This window comes from Thalassophryne amazonica, chromosome 8 (genome assembly GCF_902500255.1).
Source record: "Thalassophryne amazonica chromosome 8, fThaAma1.1, whole genome shotgun sequence".
NCBI lineage: Eukaryota > Metazoa > Chordata > Actinopteri > Batrachoidiformes > Batrachoididae > Thalassophryne > Thalassophryne amazonica.
Window position 1 is genome coordinate 69,651,198 of NC_047110.1, and position 21,762 is coordinate 69,672,959.

At 44.2% G+C, this 21,762-nt stretch overlaps 1 protein-coding gene across 1 annotated transcript in view; it reads right to left on the minus strand.

Annotated features, from left to right (window-relative positions):
* iqsec3b (IQ motif and Sec7 domain ArfGEF 3b) overlaps positions 1-21,762 on the minus strand; it is a 126,894-nt gene that overhangs the window by 12,406 nt on the left and 92,726 nt on the right. Inside the window, 2 exon segments of the mRNA XM_034176577.1 lie at positions 17,959-18,090; positions 18,247-18,386. Of these exon segments, the coding sequence (XP_034032468.1) occupies positions 17,959-18,090; positions 18,247-18,386 (272 nt within the window).

A 21,762-nucleotide genomic window follows, 5' to 3' on the forward strand; every position in this document is an offset into this window, starting at 1 on the left:
ATTTGCAAGAGGTTCTATGATGCAACAACCTGTTGTTAAATTGATGCAGGTGCTGTCTGCAGTGGCTAAGGTTGTGTTTATTTGGATGTGTTGTGCCCTCTCTAGGCAACTGTACATTACTGTTTTTATGTTAGTGTGATCATTTCAATCATTTTTTGTTATCTTCATCAACACATAAATTTAGGTTAAAAGCAAAGTACATTTTATATGAGAAAATTACTATTGATACTTAAAAAAGTCAGTAATACTTTTAAAGGAGGCTTTAATTGATGGTAAGATATTTGTACTTTCACTTATGTATCACTTTGAGATTCTTTGTACAAGACTGATACCCAGGGTCTCTCCTGTGCACATGTCCAAGCCATCTCAGTCTTGCCTCTCTGGCTTTGTCTTCAGTATTGAACTTTGACTGTTAAGCTGAAATCTTGCATGACTAAACCCAGTAGTAGTTCTCAAAATGTTTGCTTAATGCCCTTTTAAAAGCCAAAAAAAAAAACGTGTATTTACAAAAACCTGTATCACAGCCCCCTCCCCAATAGAGCAAATTAATATTCATCAAATACTAATATTTGTAAAAGCCATTACAAAACAACATATTTTATATTATTTTATGAAAATAATGTTTGAGTTGAGTATTTTATTTATTATTTATTTATTTATTAACTTTGTAGAAATCTGTTTGTCTCTAAAGCTATATAGCTGGAATAAACATGACTCACTTGAACCTTGAACATTCAGGTATTTTGAGGCTTTTTTTTGGTGGGGGGGGAGTCATTTTAATTTGATTTCAGTTACACTAAACATTTTTCCCTCCAAAATGGTAAATGGACCATTAAGCTCAAAGCGCTTTATATTGATGCCTCGCATTCACCTATGCACGCTGATGTCAGGGTGTTGCCATACAAGGCACTCAACCGCACACTGGAAGCAACTGGGGCATTGAGAACCTTGCCCAAAGGCCCTTGGCAGTTTTCCAGTCTGGCAGGGATTTGAACTGAGGATTCTCTGGTCTCAAACATTGAAATGCTGTAGAAATGCAACCTCTCTGTCTAGTCACAACATACCTCCTCTGGTTTACACAGGTCAAAAAAACAGTGGAATGTCAGTGCCACTACTGTCCAGAGCAGGATGTGGAAGTGGAAATGCAGTCAAGATTGGTGAAAGAGGATGGAGACCTTCAGAAACCCACGTATATGCCATCAAACCTTTTATTTTATTTATGGAACACTGTGGTCGGTGTTAACCAGAATACAAGAGCCGTGATAACCTTTACTATCACCCACATAAGTGTTAGATGTAGACTGCAAATACACTTATATTTACCCTGCTGTTCAATGTGGCCACAATGTGTCCATGAGCACCGCTGGCAGTGTTTTGGCTCATCAGCTCATAATCCATACTCAGTGCATTATAGGTGGATTTACTGTACATGTTTACTTTCATGTGGACTATCCAACTGTAATATGATAAGCCAAAATGTATTTCATTTGTAGGTATATGTAAATGGTCTAATTAACTCACCAAAAAACCCACAATTGAATCCACTTTCTCAATAGCAGTGCGATGTGCACCTGGCGCACTCCTGATGTTAAAGGAGATGACAGATGACACTCTGATTTATTTCATGTGCCCAAAACATTTACAGATAAATTCAACCTATTTTTACCCTGTGCCCAACTTTGCAACTTGTCAGCAGTGCAAATGAATCAGTGTGCCCTAAACAACTCACGCAATGCATGTAGACTGTGTATTGTAGATAGCAGGGGTGTAACAATTCATATGAATTGAAAATTGATTTTAAAGTATTAGATATGACTACACCAATACACAGACCCCTGAATTGATCTAAAGGGATTATGAACCGATTGAAGGCTCAACTTTAATGATATAAAGTTTAGTCAAACTTGGATCTGTGATATAACCCCAATTCCAATGAAGTTGGGACGTTGTGTAAAATGTAAATAAAAACAGAATCAATGTTTTGCAAATCCTCTTCAACCTATATTTAATTGAATACACCACAAAGACAAGATATTTAATGTTCAAACTGATAAACTTTAATGTTTTTGTGCAAATATTTGCTAATTTTGAAATGTATGCCTGCAACACATTTCAAAAAAGCTGAGACAGTGGTGTGTTTACCACTGTGTTACGTCACCTTTCCTACTAACAACACTCAGTAAGCCTTTGGGAACTGAGGACACTAATTGTTGAAGCTTTGTAGGTGGAATTTTTTCCCATTCTTGCTTGATGTACGACTTCAGTTGTTCAACATTCTGGGGTCTCCATTGTCGTATTTTGCACTTCATAATGCGCCACACATTTTCAATGGGCGACAGGTCTGGACTGGAGGCAGGGCAGTCTAGTACCTGCACTCTTTTACTATGAAGCCACGCTGTTGTAACACATGCAGAATGTGGCTTGGCATTGTCTTGCTGAAATAAGGAGGGACGTCCCAGAAAAAGACATTGCTTGGATGGCAGCATGTGTTGCTTCAAAACCTGGATGTACCTTTCAGCATTGATGGTGCCATCACAGATGTGTAAGTTGCCCATGCCATGGGCACAAACACACCCCCATCCAATCAAAGATTACGACTTTTTAACTTGCACTGGTAACAATCTGGATGGTCTTTTGGATGGTCACTGCATTTAATCTATTATTAGACTTAATTGGTTTCACTCAAAATGTAAATGAGTCCACCCATCACTTTAACCATACTTTAGATCTTGTTCTGACTTATGGTATGGAAATTGAAGACTTAACAGTATTCCCTGAAAACCCCCTTCTGTCTGATCATTTCTTAATAACATTTACATTTACTTTAATGGACTACCCAGCAGTGGGGGATAAGTTTCATTACAATGGAAAGCGCTATAACTAGATTCCTTCTTTGTAATGTTCTCCAATGCCATATACCAACACAGTGCAGAGTAGCTACCTAAACTCTGTGAGTTAGATAGATTACCTCGTCAATAGTTTTACATCCTCATTGAGCACAACTTTGGATGCTGTAGCTCCTCTGAAAAAGAGAGCCTTAAATCAGAAGTGCCTGACTCCATGGTATAACTCACAAACTCGCAGCTTAAAGCAGGAAATGGCGTCTCACTAATTTAGAAGATCTTCACTTAGCCTGGAAAAATAGTCTGTTGCTCTATAAAAAAAAGCCCTCCGTAAAGCTAGGACATCTTACTACTCATCACTAATTGAGGAAAATAAGAACAACCCCAGGTTTCTTTTCAGCACTGTAGCCAGGCTGACAAAGAGTCAGAGCTCTATTGAGCCAAGTATTCCTTTAACTTTAACTAGTAATGACTTCATGACTTTCTTTGCTAATAAAATTTTAACTATTAGAGAAAAAATTACTCATAATCATCCCAAAGACATATCATTATCTTTGGCTGCTTTCAGTGATGCCGGTATTTGGTTAGACTCTTTCTCTCCGATTGTTCTGTCTGAGTTATTTTCATTAGTTACTTCCTCCAAACCATCAAGATGTCTATTAGACCCCATTCCTACCAGGCTGCTCAAGGAAGCCCTACCATTAATTAATGCTTCGATCTTAAATATGATCAATCTATCTTTATTAGTTGGCTATGTACCACAGGCTTTTAAGGTGGCAGTAATTAAACCATTACTTAAAAAGCCATCACTTGACCCAGCTATCTTAACTAATTATAGGCCAATCTCCAACCTTCCTTTTCTCTCAAAAATTCTTGAAAGGGTAGTTGTAAAACAGCTAACTGATCATCTGCAGAGGAATGGTCTATTTGAAGAGTTTCAGTCAGGTTTTAGAATTCATCATAGTACAGAAACAGCATTAGTGAAGGTTACAAATGATCTTCTTATGGCCTCAGACAGTGGACTCATCTCTGTGCTTGTCCTGTTAGACCTCAGTGCTGCTTTTGATACTGTTGACCATAAAATTTTATTACAGAGAGTAGAGCATGCCATAGGTATTAAAGGCACTGCACTGCGGTGGTTTGAATCATATTCATCTAATAGATTACAATTTGTTCATGTAAATGGGGAGTCTTCTTCACAGACTAAGGTTAATTATGGAGTTCCACAAGGTTCTGTGCTAGGACCAATTTTATTCACTTTATACATGCTTCCCTTTGGCAGTATTATTAGAAAGCATTGCTTAAATTTTCATTGTTACGCAGATGATACCCAGCTTTATCTATCCATGAAGCCAGAGGACACACACCAATTAGTTAAACTGCAGGAATGTCTTACAGACATAAAGACATGGATGACCTCTAATTTCCTGCTTTTAAATTCAGATAAAACTGAAGTTATTGTACTTGGCCCCACAAATCTTAGAAACATGGTGTCTAACCACATCCTTACTCTGGATGGCATTACCCTGACCTCTAGTAATACTGTGAGAAATCTTGGAGTCATTTTTGATCAGGATATGGCCTTCAATGCGCATATTAAGCAAATATGTAGGACTGCTTTTTTGCATTTGCGCAATATCTCTAAAATTACAAAGGTCTTGTCTCAGAGTGATGCTGAAAAACTAATTCATGCATTTATTTCCTCTAGGCTGGACTATTGTAATTCATTATTATCAGGTTGTCCTAAAAGTTCCCTGAAAAGCCTTCAGTTAATTCAAAATGCTGCAGCTAAAGTACTGACAGGGACTAGAAGGAGAGAGCATATTTCACCCATATTGGCCTCTCTTCATTGGCTTCCTGTTAATTCTAGAATAGAATTTAAAATTCTTCTTCTTACTTATAAGGTTTTGAATAATCAGGTCCCATCTTATCTTAGGGACCTCATAGTACCATATCACCCCAATAGAGCGCTTCGCTCTCAGACTGCAGGCTTACTTGTAGTTCCTAGGGATTTTAAGAGTAGAATGGGAGGCAGAGCCTTCAGCTTTCAGGCTCCTCTCCTGTGGAACCAGCTCCCAATTCGGATCAGGGAGACACCCTCTCTACTTTTAAGATTAGGCTTAAAACTTTCCTTTTTGCTAAAGCTTATAGTTAGGGCTGGATCAGGTGACCCTGAACCATCCCTTAGTTATGCTGCTATAGACTTAGACTGCTGTGGGGTTCCCATGATGCACTGAGTGTTTCTTTCTCTTTTTGCTCTGTATGCACCACTCTGCATTTAATCATTAGTGATTGATCTCTGCTCCCCTCCACAGCATGTCTTTTTCCTGATTCTCTCCCCTCAGCCCCAGCCAGTCCCAGCAGAAGACTGCCCCTCCCTGAGCCTGGTTCTGCTGGAGGTTTCTTCCTGTTAAAAGGGAGTTTTTCCTTCCCACTGTCGCCAAGTGCTTGCTCACAGGGGGTCATTTTGACCGTTGGGGTTTTTCTGTAATTATTGTATGGCTTTTGCCTTACAATATAAAGTGCCTTGGGGCAACTGTTTGTTGTGATTTGGCGCTATATAAATAATATTTATTTGATTTGATTTGATTTGATCTTTTTCCTCTTTTGTCCGGAGGACACAATGTCCATGATTTCCAAAAACAATTTGAAATGTGGACTCATCAGACCACAGCACACTTTTCACTTTACTATCTGTCCATTTCAAATGAGCTCAGGCCCAGAGAAGGCAGCGACGTTTCTGGATGTTGTTGATGTATGGCTTTCACTTTGCATGGTAGAGTTTTAACTTGCACTTGTAGATGTAGTGACGAACTGTGTTAACTGACAATGGTTTTCTGAAGTGTTCCTGAGCCCACGCGGTAAGATCCTTTACACAATGATGTCGGTTGTTAATGCAGTGCCGCCTGAGGGATAGAAGGTCACGGGCATTCGATGTTGGTTTTCGGCTTGCCACTTACGTGTAGAAAGTTCTCCAGATTCTCTGAATCTTCTAATTATATTATGGACTGTAGATGATGGATTCCCTAAATTCCTTGAAACTGAACATTGAGAAACATTGTTCTTAAACTGTTGGACTATTTTTTCACACAGTTGTTCACAAAGTGATGATCCTCACCCCATCTTTGCTTGTGAACAGTTGAGCCTTTTGGGGATGCTCCTTTTATACCCAATCATGACACTCAAAATTAGTGTCCATAGTTCCCAAACACTTATTGAGTGTTGTTAGAAGGAAAGGTGATGTAACACAAGCTGTGGTTACATGGACCAGAAGTAATCTGATTGAACAATCAGATTGAACAGATCAAAATCACGCCATGTAAACAGGTCCATCTGATTAGAATAGCCCAATCTGATCAAAATTATGATCGGGTCAGAGAAGGTGGTGTAAGCCTGTTTCGAACCCCGATCGGCTTCGGTGTAAACGGCACATTGAATTGTCCGCCTGTGAGGAGCCTTGTTGCGCATGTCTGTTACATCACATCACCACATCACATCACCACATGGCGCTTTCTGCTCTGTGTTTACGAAAACGCCGCTGGCAAAACAGAGCTGGACTTTACAATTGACAGCACTCCTCCTCAACGTATTAAAAGAATTTAAAATGAGTGGGAAAAGCTTGACGGACATAAGTTGGCAGCACAGACGTGTTGTGTCTGGAGTCAGCAGGTCAGTTGAGCAAATTATAAACCGCTGGGATGCAACGAGCGCTTTCTACAAGGAGAAGCTAAAAACGAGCAGAAGCTGCGCGGCTCCAACCGGCTTCTCCTATTGTGAATTAATGAAAAAATAATTGGAAGACGACCATTCTCCAAGGAGGACACTGGAGTAGAAGTCAGTTTTCCACCGGAGGAAAGTTCACCCGAGACACCGGAAAGCCTGGAGGTAAGTCCTGATAAGTCCCATTCCTCTTTTAGCCAAATGGGTGGATTTAGTTCAAGTTAATGTTGGGGATTCATGTTAATTTATCCCAGGAGTTTATTAGCAGAGTAAAGTGCATGAACACAGTCTGTCATCGAGTTAACGCTCTTTACCCTCGTTCACTTTGGTACATCACGTTAATTACTGTTCTCATATATACAGATGATGATGTAAAGAGCACATCAGAGGAGGTTGATGACAGCAGCTCTCCACAACCTGAAGACAACACAGAGGAGGCTCCAGACAAAAGTTTTTTTAAAGAGTAATATCATGCTGCTAAAACTAGAGACATTCATCACAAAATGCCCCGCGTGCAGTATTATTTTCCATGCAAAGTGCAGTAATATGTACTTGTATGGGGTGGGTATTTGGTTGAAGCCTTATGTGTTTGATGTAAACTGGGATATACAATGAAAAAATTGAAGATTGGCATAATATTTATTTAGAGCAGTGGTCTCCAAACTATTCCAGAAAGGGCTGAGAGGGTGCAGGTTTTCTTTGCAGCCACTGACTTCAGCAGGTGATTTCACTGATTAACATCCCTTTCAACAGTCCTACTCATCAGCTCCACATTTACATCAACAAAGTTAGCTGAGGACCTAGCTGAGATATGAGACATTATATCTAGCAAATCTTCATTTTCTTTCGATGCACGGTAATATGTTGACCCACTTATTTTAGCCATTTTCTAATAAATCAAAATAATAATAATAATAATCAAAATAACAGTGAAAACTTTTACTACTACAGCCTACACAACATGTAGAAACTGAATATAAGAAACTGGTCCTGATGTTTAGTTTCTTCCAATTTTTCCTGGAAGTATGTTATTGTGCTGACAAAAAGAGCCACCTTTAGGGTTTGGTTTTATGATTTGACTTCACGGTAACACCAGTTTAGAAAGTAATGCCAAGCTCTGCTGTAAGTCACTAAAAGTTTTTAGCACTATATTTTATTTTTAACCAGATTGTTGTGGTCCTGCCAGGTTTTTATTTTATATATGTATACATAAGAATGTTGTATTCACTGTAATAAAAAAGAGAAAGTGTATGTCAGATTATTATTATTATTATTATTATTATTATTATTATTATTATTATTATTATTTTGTTAATGGAGATGACCATTTCAGAGAGGGAAGTGCTGAACATGTATTTCTTCAATGCCATCCTGTCCTGCTACCACTAGAACTGCTCTGCATCCAGACTTGTGGTCCAGGCTGAGGAAAGATGGCATCAAAGTGACCAGCGTTCTCCAGCCAGTTGTTGCTTGCGTTGTTCCTTCATTTTGATAGAAATTCTGAAGTGCAAAGCAGATTGCTATCACAGCTAGTGTAAAGATGAAGTGAAAATTGCTTCTCTTCAGTAGCACCCTCCACTTCAACTTCAAAATCCCTAAAGTGTTTTCTTCTGCTACACAGAATGAGCTCAACAGATTTCTCCTCTGGGGTCAGATGTGTAGAATTTATGTAGCCTTTCAGCAACCACTCCAGTGGATCTGCAGGGTCACCACTTATTTGTAGTTGTATGTCTTCTCCCTCAGTGTTTTTCACACCCTAAAACAGAAAATGGTTGTTTTTAAAATTCTGATGTTTAATGAGTAATTATAGCCTTAAGAATAAATCAGGGGGAAAAAGCACATGGTGTAGTGGATATGACATTTTTTTTCCTCTTAAAAGTTCGAACGGTACCTTTGGCAGTTGATGAGCTCTCAAAAAGGTCTGAACGGCACAAAACATTGGAATCTTGGGCGTTTCCAGGCATTTTGCAACTGATGCTCCAAAATCTAAAGCAAACAACTTGTTTTAGTTGAGTAAAGTAAGTAGGAAATGTAAAAAGACCTCACACACACAAGGTTTGTTTCATTTATTCATGAAATTGCTTTGTCATATTTTGAAACAGTTCATTGTTTAAAATATTTTTTTTGAGATTTCATAGTGGGCTCTACCTAAAAGCCACAGGAAAAAAAATAGCAAAAATCATAAAAGTGGTAGATGTGGAGTTAATGATTGTGGGTCAATGAAAACGACAGATGTTCAGAAATAACCTACCTGCATGTAGCTGTGTGTCCCGTCAGTTATTTGAGGGACATGATGCGTTTCCTCAAAGCTCCGGCTGATCTCCAAGGCTTCATTTTCATTTGCTTGTAAATCAGATGTTTAATCTGTCGGTCTTTTCATTATGGCTTTACAACACATGTACATGATGTAACCGTGCTCTGTGCCACATGGCGCAAAAACACATTCTGCCAAGCTCATCTCTTTCTGAACAAGTACTGAAAAAGAAGAATGTTCCTCTGATGCTGTAGTTTCAAAAGAAATGCGCAAAGAATCACAGTGATCACGATTACTCCAGAAAACAAATCCATTGTTTATATGAGCGGCTTCGGGGTACAACTCATTTGCGTATGTCACAAACAGCAGACGTCACAACGCAAAGCATTATGGGATTGCTCTACTGACTGAATCGGATCGTAATCATGGTGCATGTAAACACGCATAGCAAGGGGATCACTTTATGACACGTTCATGTACAGTACTGTTCAGAATAATAGTAGCGCTATGTGACTAAAAAGATTAATCCAGGTTTTGAGTATATTTCTTATTGTTATATGGGAAACAAGGTACCAGTAGATTCTCACAAATCCAACAAGACCAAGCATTCATGATATGCACACTCTTAAGGCTATGAAATTGGGCTATTAGTAAAAAAAAGTAGAAAAGGGGGTGTTCACAATAATAGTAGTGTGGCATTCAGTCAGTGAGTTCGTCAATTTTGTGGAACAAACAGGTGTGAATAGGGTGTCCCCTATTTAAGGATGAAGGCAGCACCTGTTGAACATGCTTTTCTCTTTGAAAGCCTGAGGAAAATGGGACGTTCAAGACATTGTTCAGAAGAACAGCGTAGTTTGATTAAAAAGTTGATTGGAGAGGGGAAAACTTATACGCAGATGCAAAACATTATAGGCTGTTCATCTACAATGATCTCCAATGCTTTAAAATGGACAAAAAAAAAAAAAAAACAGAGACGCGTGGAAGAAAACGGAAAACAACCATCAAGCTGGATAGAAGAATAACCAGAATGGCAAAGGCTCACCCATTGATCAGCTCCAGGATGATCAAAGACAGTCTGGAGTTACCTGTAAGTTAGACAGTTAGAAGACGCCTGTGTGAAGCTAATTTATTTGCAAGAATCCCCCACAAAGTCCCTCTGTTAAATAAAAGACGTGCAGAAGAGGTTACAATTTGCCAAAGAACACATCAACTGGCCTAAAGAGAAATGGAGGAATATTTTGTGGACTGATGAGAGTAAAATTGTTCTTTTTGGGTCCAAGGGCAGCAGACAGTTTGTGAGACGACCCCCAAACTCTGAATTCAAGCCACAGTTCACAGTGAAGACAGTGAAGCATGGTGGTGCAAGCATCATGATATGGGCATGTTTCTCCTACTATGGTGTTGGGCCTATATATCGCATACCAGGTATCATGGATCAGTTTGTATATGTCAAAATACTTGAAGAGGTCATGTTGCCTTATGCTGAAGAGGACATGCCCTTGAAATGGGTGGTTCAACAAGACAATGACCCCTAGCACACTAGTAAACCAGCAAAATCTTGGTTCCAAACCAACAACATTAATGCCTCGCAGATGTGAAGAAATCATGAAAAATTGTGGTTATACAACTAAATACTAGTTTAATGATTCACAGGATTGCTAAAAAAGCAGTTTGAACATAATAGTTCTGAGTTTGTAGCATCAACAGCAGATGCTACTGTTATTGTGAACACCCCCTTTTCTACTTTTTTTTACTAATAGCCCAATTTCATAGCCTTAAGAGTGTGCATATCATGAATGCTTGGTCTTGTTGGATTTGTGAGAATCTACTGAATCTACTGGTACCTTGTTTCCCATGTAACAATAAGAAATATACTTAAAACCTGGATTAATCTTTTTAGTCACATAGCACTGCTATTATTCTGAACACTACTGTAAACAGGACAATCTGATCCACCAATTGGACAGAATTCAATCACATCAGAAATAAAGTGTCCATGTAAACGTGGCTACTGTGGTAAACATACCACTGTCCCAGCTTTTTTTAAATGTGTTGCAGGCATCCATTTAAAAAATGAGCAAATATTTGCACAAAAACAATAATATTTATCAGTTTGAACATTAAAAATCTTGTCTTTGTGGTGTATTTAATTGAACATAGGTTGAAGAGGATTTGCACATCGTATTCTGTTTTTATTTACATTTCACACAACGTCCCAACTTCATTGGAATTGGGATTGTACTTTAGCATCCTCAAACTCTTGTAACAGTTCAAAGGCTGGTGCAAGGCTCTTGCAAGACCATTCACAGGAATGCTAAGTTTGGACGTGAGGTAAAAACTAAATCATATCTGATAGTAGTAGGTGCTAGAGAGTTTTGTTGTGCTATTTATGCTATATTAAAAACTCCTAGCTTCTTCTTCTGTGCTTCTTGCATGCTGCACTTTCTGCAATGTGTTGAATCAAAATACTAAAAACCCGAAGAACATCCCTGGTTTTTCATGAAATATGTATTTGCAACCCAGTCTCACAGATTATTGTGATTCAGCAGCATGAAATATACATTAATCTATTGGTTCCTCATATTGTCACAAAAAATGCAAAATTTTCATCATGGGAGCACAAATTCATTCTAATTCATTCTATGATGGCTGCACTTAATTAAAAGTGCAGCGGGGAGGGGGTCGGGGTGGTTATGGTTAGGGTTAGGGGAAGGAGTAGGGTTAGTAATAGTGAGTTAAAAGTCATGAAAATTTGAATCATTTCGTGACGGGAGGACGAAAAAACACATGAGACTGGGCTGGTATTTGACGGTAAGTAATGCCACTTTTGGCTTATTCCAATTTATCATGGAAAATAAATATCAGCATTAAACATTGCATCAAATCACACCAAAATCAAATCACATCCAGTCAAATCTTTCCACAATAATAATAAAAAAAAAATCATACAATATCCCATGTATCCGGATAGATATCGCATCATTTTATATGGGAGCTGTTGGGGAAGTGTCGTGACACGGACCCACAACAGGGGGCGTTAATGAAGGGACAATGGAATAGCCAAAAAGTAACAATTTAATGTTGTGAAGGTGCACAACGTAGGACAGACAAATACAAATATGGGGTATATCAATCTGACACAAGGTGACGTGTGGCAGGCTCGAAGATAGGAGACGTCCGGTGCGAGAAGAGCCGGATCCCACACAGCCTCCACCACCAACGGATCTGAAGAACACCGGAGCCGCCAAGCCCTGCGCCCCAGGTGGCCACCGTCTTCAGCAGTCAGACCCGGTACTGCTGTCAGAAAACAGAAACAGTTCTGGATGAGTGTGAGTTCGCACACTCAGTAATCCCACAGTCTGTATACAGTTAGGAGGGAGAGCCTCCACCTCCGAATCACACACTCGTGCAGCTCCCGAGATAACCACTTATCTGGGTGGGGTGGGAGGCAAAGCCGTCGCAGTCCACACCAAACGCCAACTCAGCAGACAGGGTATCCGTCCCAGGAAACGGCTGCAAAGAGATTAGACTAATACTCGGATTAAGGTTCAGCAGAGAATTAATTACCTGTATGGTAGAAGATTTCTCGGCGAGGAGGTGGAGTTGCAGTCCGGCCTTTATAGTGGTGGTGATGGGTGACAGCTGGTGTTGATAGGTGACAGCTGTCACCTCCCGCGGCTCCGATGCCCTCTCGTGCTTGGAGCCCGCACTCCAAGCAGGGCGCCATCTGGTGGTGGTGGGCCAGCAGTACCTCCTCTTCAGCGGCCCACACAACAGGACCCCCCCTCAACGGGCGCCTCCTGGCGCCCGACCAGGTTTATCCGGGTGCCGGGCGTAGAAGTCGGCCAGGAGGGCCGGGTCCAGGATGAAGCCCCGTTTCACCCAGGAGCGTTCCTCGGGGCCATACCCCTTCCAGTCCACCAGATACTGGAAGCCCCGACCCTTGCGACGGACGTCCAGAAGCCGATGCACGGTCCATGCCGGCTCCCCGTCGATGATTCGGGCAGGAGGCGGTGCAGGTCCAGGGGTGCAGAGCGGTGAGGTGTGGTTTGGCTTGATCTGTGACACGTGAAAAACAGGATGGATCTGCAGTGAAGCTGGCAGCCGTAGCTTCACTGCGGCCGGGCTGAGGACCTTGGTGATGGGAAATGGTCCGATATACCTGTCTTTCAGTTTTTGGGAGTCCACTTGGAGCGGGATGTCCTTTGTTGACAACCATACCTCCTGCCCGGGCTGGTATGCAGGGGCCGGGGAACGCCGGCGGTCTGCATGGGCCTTGGCCCTCGTCCGGGCCTTCAACAGGGCAGAACGGGCGGTCCACCAGACCCGGCGGCACCTCCTGAGGTGGGCCTGGACCGAGGGCACACCTACCTCTCCCTCCACAAGCGGAAACAATGGGGGCTGGTACCCCAAACACACCTCAAACGGGGAGAGGCCGGTGGCAGACGACACTTGGCTGTTGTGGGCGTACTCGATCCAGGCCAGATGGGTGCTCCAGGCCGTCGGGTGAGCGGAGGTAACGCAACGGAGGGCCTGCTCCAGCTCCTGGTTGGCCCGCTCTGCCTGTCCGTTCGTCTGAGGGTGATACCCGGATGAGAGACTCACGGTGGCCCCCAGTTCCTTGCAGAAACTCCTCCAGACCTGAGAGGAGAACTGAGGGCCACGGTCTGAGATGATGTCCGCTGGTATCCCATGCAGACGCACCACGTGGTGGACCAGGAGGTCTGCTGTCTCCTGGGCCATAGGGAGCTTCGGGAGGGCCACGAAGTGGACCGCCTTGGAGAACCGGTCCACTATCGTTAAGATGGTGGTGTTGCCCTGGGACGGCGGGAGGCCCGTGACAAAGTCCAGGCCGATGTGGGACCAGGGGCGATGAGGCACCGGTAGGGGTCGGAGGAGTCCTGAGGTCCTCTTGTGGTCCGCCTTGCCCCTGGCACAGGTGGTGCAGGCCTGGACGTAGTCCCGGATGTCGGCTTCCATAGACACCCACCAGAAGCACTGCTGGACTACTGCCATGGTCCTGCACACTCCGGGATGACAGGAGAGCTTGGACCATGACAGAAGTCCAAAACCGCAGCTCTGGCCTCTGGTGGGACGTACATTTTGTTCTTCGGGCCAGTTCCCGGGTCCGGGTTCCGTGTCTGGGCCTCCCGGACGGTCTTCTCCACGTCCCAGGTGAGAGTGGCCACGACAGTAGATTCGGGGATGATGGTCTCTGGGGGGTCTGACTGCTCGGCCTTGGCTTCCTCTTCATGCACCCGGGACAGTGCATCCGACCGTTGGTTCTTGGTCCCGGGGCGGTATGTAATCTGGAAGTCAAAACGCCCGAAGAACAGTGACCAGCGGGCTTGCCTGGGGTTCAACCGCTTGGCGGTCCGGATGTACTCCAGGTTCCGATGGTCCGTGAAAACCGTGAAGGGTACCGTCGCTCCCTCCAACAGGTGTCTCCACTCCTCAAGAGCCTCCTTCACCGCCAAGAGTTCCCGATTGCCGACGTCATAATTCCTCTCAGCCGGGGTCAACCTGCGGGAAAAATAGGCACAAGGGTGGAGGACCTTATCGGACTCCCCACTCTGGGACAGCACGGCTCCTATCCCTGAGTCAGAGGCATCCACTTCCACTGTGAACTGGCGAGTAGGATCGGGCTGCACCAACACTGGTGCAGTCGAGAACCGGCATTTCATCTCCCTAAATGCGGCTTCGCACCGATCCGACCAGGTGAAGGGGACTTTTGTGGAGGTCAGGGCTGTCAGGGGGCTAGCTACCTGACTGTAGCCCTTAATGAACCTCCTGTAGAAGTTTGCAAAACCGAGGAACTGTTGCAGCTTCCTACGGCTTGTTGGGTGGGGCCAATCTCTCACCGCCGCAACCTTGGCCGGATCAGGGGCGACAGAGTTAGAGGAGATGATGAACCCCAGGAAGAACAAAGAAGTGCGGTGGAACTCGCACTTCTCGCCCTTCACAAACAGCCGGTTCTCCAACAACCGCTGTAGGACCTGACGTACATGCTGAACATGAGTCTCAGGGTCTGGAGAAAAGATGAGTATGTCGTCTAGATACACAAAGACGAACCGATGCAGGAAGTCTCGCAAGACATCATTAACCAATGCTTGGAACGTCGCGGGGGCGTTTGTGAGGCCGAACGGCATGACCAGGTACTCAAAATGACTTAATGGGGTATTAAATGCCGTCTTCCACTCGTCTCCCTTCCGGATCCGAACCAGGTGGTACGCATTCCTAAAATCAAGTTTAGTAAATATTTGGGCTCCATGCAGGGGCGTGAACACCGAATCCAACAGAGGTAATGGGTATCGGTTGCGAACCGTGATCTCGTTCAGCCCTCTGTAATCAATGCATGGACGGAGTCCGCCGTCCTTCTTACCCACAAAAAAGAAACCCGCGCCCTTCTGGGAGGTGGAGTTCCAGATCAACCCGGCAGCTAAGGAGTCCCGGATGTAGGTCTCCATTGATTCGCGTTCCGGACGTGAGAGGTTGTACAGCCTGCTGGACGGATACTCAGCGCCCGGAATCAAATCGATGGCACAATCGTACGGTCGGTGCAGGGGAGGGGCGAGTGCCAGATCTTTGCTGAAGACGTCAGCAAGATCGTGGTACTCACTTGGCACCGCCGTCAGATTGGGGGGGCCTTTGACCTCCTCCTTAGCTGTCTCACAGGGTGGAACCGAGGATCCTAAACACTCCCGGTGGCAGGTTTCGCTCCACTGCGTCACAACCCCAGATGGCCAATCAATCCGGGGATTGTGTTTCAACACCCAAGGAAAACCCAAAATCACTCGGGAGGTAGAAGGTGTTACATAAAACACAATCTCCTCCCTGTGATTCCCAGACACCACCAAAGTCACTGGCTGTGTCTGGTGTGTGATTAATGGAAGAAGAGTGCCATCTAGTGCTCGTACCTTCACAGGGGAAGGCAGAGCCACCAGAGGGAGCCCTACTTCCTTTGCCCATCTGCTGTCCAGCAGATTCCCTTCTGACCCTGTGTCTACAAGTGCTGGGGCGTGAAGGGTTAAATCCTCACTAAGGATTGTGACTGGGATTCGTGCTGATTTTCAGGGTTCCCCCGCGTGCGTGTTATGGCCCACCCTTAGCCCAGTTTCTAAGGACGTTGTAGTTTGACCGTTTGGGGACAGTTCCTCTGTATGTGACCACTAGATCCACAGAAAAAACACTCCCCGCGGGCCAGCCTCCTTTGTCTGTCATTTGATTTCATTTTGGCCCTGCTCGTGTCCATAGCTTCGTCAGCAGGGGGAGCTGTAGCCACACGGGGCCCTCTGGCTGTGGAGCGTGAGGACGACGGCACCCTTTCGGGCCCGGAAGGAAGAGGGACAGCCCATGCCCAGTCACGCCCCCCGCCCTGCTCCCAACGGTGTTCCTCTAACCGGTTGTCTAAGCGTATAACCAGGTCGACAAGCCTGTCAAAATCCCACGGTTCCTCCTTAGCCAGCAGGTGCTCCTTCAGGACCGGAGACAGTCTGTTTATGAAGGCGGCACGGAGTGCAACGGTATTCCAGCCAGACCTCGCAGCCGCGATGCCGAAGTCGACTGCATACTCGGCTGCACTCCGGCGCCCCTGTCGCATTGACAGTAGCACGCTCGAAGCGGTCTCGCCTCTGTTGGGATGATCAAAAACCTGTTTGAACTCCCTTACAAACCCAGCGTATGACGTTAGGAGCCGTGAGTTCTGCTCCCAGAGCGCCGTAGCCCAGGTGCGTGCCTCTCCTCGAAGCAAATTAACAACATAAGCCACCCGGCTAGCGTCTGACGCGTACATGACGGGACGCTGTGCAAAGACGAGCGAGCACTGCATTAGGAAGTCCGCGCACGTCTTGACACAACCTCCGTATGGCTCCGGAGGGCTTATGTATGCTTCAGGGGATGGTGGGGGGGGTCGTTGAACGACCAGTGGAATGTCAGTGTCTGACAAGGGACCAGCAGGAGGAGGTGCTGCAGTAGCGCCTTGATGGCGCGCCTCCACCCTGGTGGTGAGAGCCTCCATCCTCCGATTGAGGATAACATTCTGCTCCGTTACCAGATCCAACCGAGCAGTGAAAGCGGTTAGTATTTGCTGCAGCTCCCCTAACATGCCTCCTGCTGGCGCCTGTGCACCTTGCTCTTCCATTGGCCGTTCAGGCTCGAGTTGACACCCCTCAGGATCCATGACGCTGGCCGAGAAATCCTGTTGGGGAAGTGTCGTGACACGGACCCACAACAGGGGGCGTTAATGAAGGGACAATGGAATAGCCAAAAAGTAACAATTTAATGTTGTGAAGGTGCACAACGTAGGACAGACAAATACAAATATGTGGTATATCAATCTGACACAAGGTGACGTGTGGCAGGCTCGAAGATAGGAGACGTCCGGTGCGAGAAGAGCCGGATCCCACACAGCCTCCACCACCAACGGATCTGAAGAACACCGGAGCCGCCAAGCCCTGCGCCCCAGGTGGCCACCGTCTTCAGCAGTCAGACCCGGTACTGCTGGCAGAAAACAGAAACAGTTCTGGATGAGTGTGAGTTCGCACACTCAGTAATCCCACAGTCTGTATACAGTTAGGAGGGAGAGCCTCCACCTCCGAATCACACACTCGTGCAGCTCCCGAGATAACCACTTATCAAAGCCGTCACAGTCCACACCAAACAGGGTATCCGTCCCAGGAAAACGGCTGCAAAGAGATCAGACTAATACTCGGATTAAGGTTCAGCAGAGAATTAATTACCTGTATGGTAGAAGATTTCTCGGCGAGGAGGTGGAGTTGCAGTCTGGCCTTTGTAGTGGTGGTGATGGGTGACAGCTGGTGTTGATAGGTGACAGCTGTCACCTCCCGGGGCTCCGACGCCCTCTCGTGCTTGGAGCCCGCACTCCAAGCAGGGCGCCATCTGGTGGTGGTGGGTCAGCAGTACCTCCTCTTCAGAGGCCCACACAACAGGAGCAGTACACTCCCCTACTAGACCAGCAAGATAGGGCCCCAAGAGTCTGTGCAGCTGGTTGCCTTAAATATTAAGTAGTTAATTATCAACTTTTTCTCTTTTGTAGTGTGATATCTGTTGCAGTTCATAGTAACTTCAATATGTTAAACACTATCAGTCACTCAGTAGCTGCTTTAATTAGTGAATTCTGACCAAGAGCAGGTCATTGAAGAGGAACACCTCCCTCTGGAGCTGGGACAGTTTCTGTTTGTGAGGCTTATTGGCGTCAGGCACCTCAAACAGACGACAGCAGCACACCAGACGCCTGTGGGGCACAGCAAGGATCTGTGGAGACAAAGTTAAAGATTCGGAGATGATAGATACTATGGAGTGCAGACTGCGGCAAAATAACACATGATGAGAAGAGAAACAGTGCAAGCAAGTACAGACAGAAATGAGGAGGTGGGAACAAAAAGAGACACAAGCATACATATTGCTCACAGTTTTCAGTCCCAAAATGGACTGCTCCACCCGGCTCACGTAGGTGACGTGGTCTTCATTGGAGCGGAGTTCTCTCTGTTGGATCCTTTCGTAGATGCCTGCCACTGTCTCTCTGGGGATGTCAGCTCCATCATCCACGCCTGAAGGAACAAAGGCCATATAATGTAGGAGAGGTCACTGCCAAGGTTTTGCAGAAACACCAAAGCGGATGAAAATAGGTGTGGAAAACAGCAGCAGCATGCTGTCTGAAGAGACAGTTAAAGTACACACTTGTAAAAGGAGGCCATTATCCAAGACAAATGTTCACAGTGAGAGGGAACAGAGAGAATCTGCCAACGTGACACTAACGAGTGCTCAAAGGAGTGGACAAGAGCATTAAAACCAAATTAATATTACTGGCAGAAATACCCGTTGGTTAGAATGTATAATGCAAAAGATTAAAAAAAGAAAAACTGCAGTGACCATATTGTATTAGTCAAGGTTTCTTTTGCGGGCATTATATCTGAAAATAAATACCTGCAAGCCATAACAGCAATTATGAAATTAGTAAAAATTAGGAAAAAAAAACAAAAAACAAGAGCAAACAGAGATTTCTGATGTCTGCCAACTTGGATCCGGATCACCTCCAAAATCCAGTGGAGTCTTCGGTGTCCTAATATCTATCTGTGTTGCAAATGTGGTGAGAATCTGTGAATTTGTTTTGAAGTAATTCTTAAAAGCATATCAAGTGAAACTTGATCCATAATCCGATCCGCATCACCTCCAAAATTTAATGGAGTCTTCCATGCGCTAATATGTATCTGTGGTGCAAATGTGGTGAGAATCCGTGGAATAGTTATGACGTAATCCTTCAAAGCCTATATGAAGTTGCTTCCCCCAGTCTTCTTGAATATGATGCCACAAGCTTGGTGCACCTATCTTTGGACAGTTTTGCCCATTACTCTTTGCAGCACCTCTCAAGCTCCATCAGGTTGGATGGGGAGCATTGGTGCGCAGCCATTTTAAGATCTCTTCAGAGATGTTCAATTGAATTCAGGTCTGGGCTCTGGCTAGGCCACTCAGAGACATTCACAGAGTTGTCCTGAAGCCACTCCTTTGATATCTTGGCTGTGTGCTTAGGGTCATTGTCCTGCTGAAAGATGACCCACCGCCCACTTTGAGGTCAAGAGCGCTCTGGAGCAGGTTTTCATCCAGGATGTCTCTGTACATTGCTGCATTCATCTTTCCCTCAATCCTGACTAGTCTCCCAGTTCCTGCCGCTAAAAAACATCCCCACAGTATGATGCTGCCACCACAATGTTTCACTGTAGGGATAGTGCCTGGTTGCCTCCAAACATGATGCCTGGCATTCACACCAATGTTTGTCTCATCAGATCAGAGTTTTGTTTTTCATGGTCTGAGAGTCCTTCAGGTGCCTTTTGGCAAACTCCAGGTGGGCTGCCATTTGCCTTTTACTAAGGAGTTGATTGGTGGATTGCTGCAGAGATGATTGTCAATCTGGAAGGTTCTCCTCTCTCCATAGAGGAATGCTGGAGCTCTGACAGAGTGACCATCGGGTTCTTGGTCACCTCCCCGACTAAGGCCTTTCTCCCCCAATCACTCAGTTTAGATGGGTGGCCAGCTCTAGGAAGAGTCCTGGTGGATCTGAACCTCTTCCATTTACAGATGATGGAGGCCACTGTGCTCACTGGGACCTTCAAGGCAGCAGAAATGTTTCTGTACCCTTCCCCAGATTTGTGCCTTGAGACAATCCTGTCTCAGAGGTCTACAGACAATTCCTTTGACTTCATGCTTGGTTTGTACTCTGACATGCACTGTCAACTGTGGAACCTTATATGTAGACAGGTGTGTGCCTTTCCAAATCATGTCCAATCAGCTGAATTTACCCCAGGTGGACTCCAAGTAAGCTTTAGAAACATCTCAAGGATGATTAGTGGAAAAAGGATGCACCTGAGCTCAATTTTGAGCTCCACGGCAAAGGCGGTGAATACTTATGTACATGTATCTTCTTAATTTTATATTTTTATTAAATTTACAAAAATCTAAAAACAAAAACAAAAAAAACTTTTTTCCCACATTGTCATTATGGGGTATTGTGTGTAGAATTTTTAGGGGAAAATGAACTTCATCCATTTTGGAATAAGGCTGTAGCATAACAAAATGTGGAAAAAATGAAGTGTTGTGAATACTTTCCAGATGCACTGTAGGATGCTGTCCTACAGTGAAACCAATACTTGCACAAAGGGAATGGACATCAAATTATCTGGGCTTGAAAACAAGTCCAGTGAAACTTGTTACTTTTGTCAAGAATTTAATATTTTCTCAGCTTTGTCTGTTTCTTGGTTTGAAAGGAGAATTAAAAAAAAAGGCTGGGCTTAACCTGGAACAGAGATTGTTGATTTATGGAACAGATCCAGATAAAAACTGTTATGTAGAAATTTTTCTGTCTTTTTTTTTATCTCACTTCCACTGCTTGGTTGTCAATACAAGTGGCAGAAACGAGATTCCTCCATCAGGTTTCTGGTCTACACAGTGAAAAGCTTGACTATCCAGGGGGGACTCAGAGTGGAGCAGCCATTTCTTTGCAACTTCTTAAAAAGAAGATCTGAAAGTTCAGCTACAATTTGCCAGAAGGTACATCTGAGATACAAGCTTAGATTTGATGTTTTGGTGGGAAAAAAATCCTCCTCTATACCACTTCATCATGAAGCTGTATAACTGGGGATACAAAATGCAAAACATGCATTATGCCCAGTTTCTCCAATCACAGCCAGAGAAGCCTATAACTTCTTCTGGGTTGTCTGGGTGTCTTGGTGGCTTTCCTCGCTCTCCTTCTTGCACAGTCACATAGTTTTTGAGAACTGTCTACTCCATGAAGATTTACCTTAGAGTGCCATACTGTTTGTATTTCTTCATAACTGATGTAAATAAAGTTCAAGACATAGTCAGTGACTTGGAAATGTTCATGTATCCATCCCCTGACTTATCTGAAGAAAACTGGCAATAAAACTGATTATTTACAGGTTATTTTACCAAAGGGGCCCATTATGTACTTATGCAACCATCATCTTGGCTTTTACATTTTTAATTAAATTATATCAAGCTGTAGAGATTTGCTTTGAGTTTGCATTTAAGGAAAATGATTTTAGAATTTTCTTTTATATTGAGATGCCTGATTTACTTTTTGTATTTGAAATGGCATAAACAAATTAATACCAAGTGTGAAATACCAAGGGGCCGAAAACTTTTGCACGGCACTCTAATCCCAGGAAGAGTTAGACGACTTGGCCAAGGATAGGGAAGAGCGTGTACTAAGCTGCTTGGTCTGCTACCACTGCGAGCCAGAATTGGTTAAACGGCAGAAAATGAATGAATTATTTTTTTTTTTTACTTGCATTTTACCGATATACGTTTGAGTTCATCATATTGTAATTTCAGAAATGTTTGTTCCTCTAATCATCCCAGGTCCTTTGGCGGATTCCTACCAAATTTGGTATGTGGATGTGCAAGTGCCCT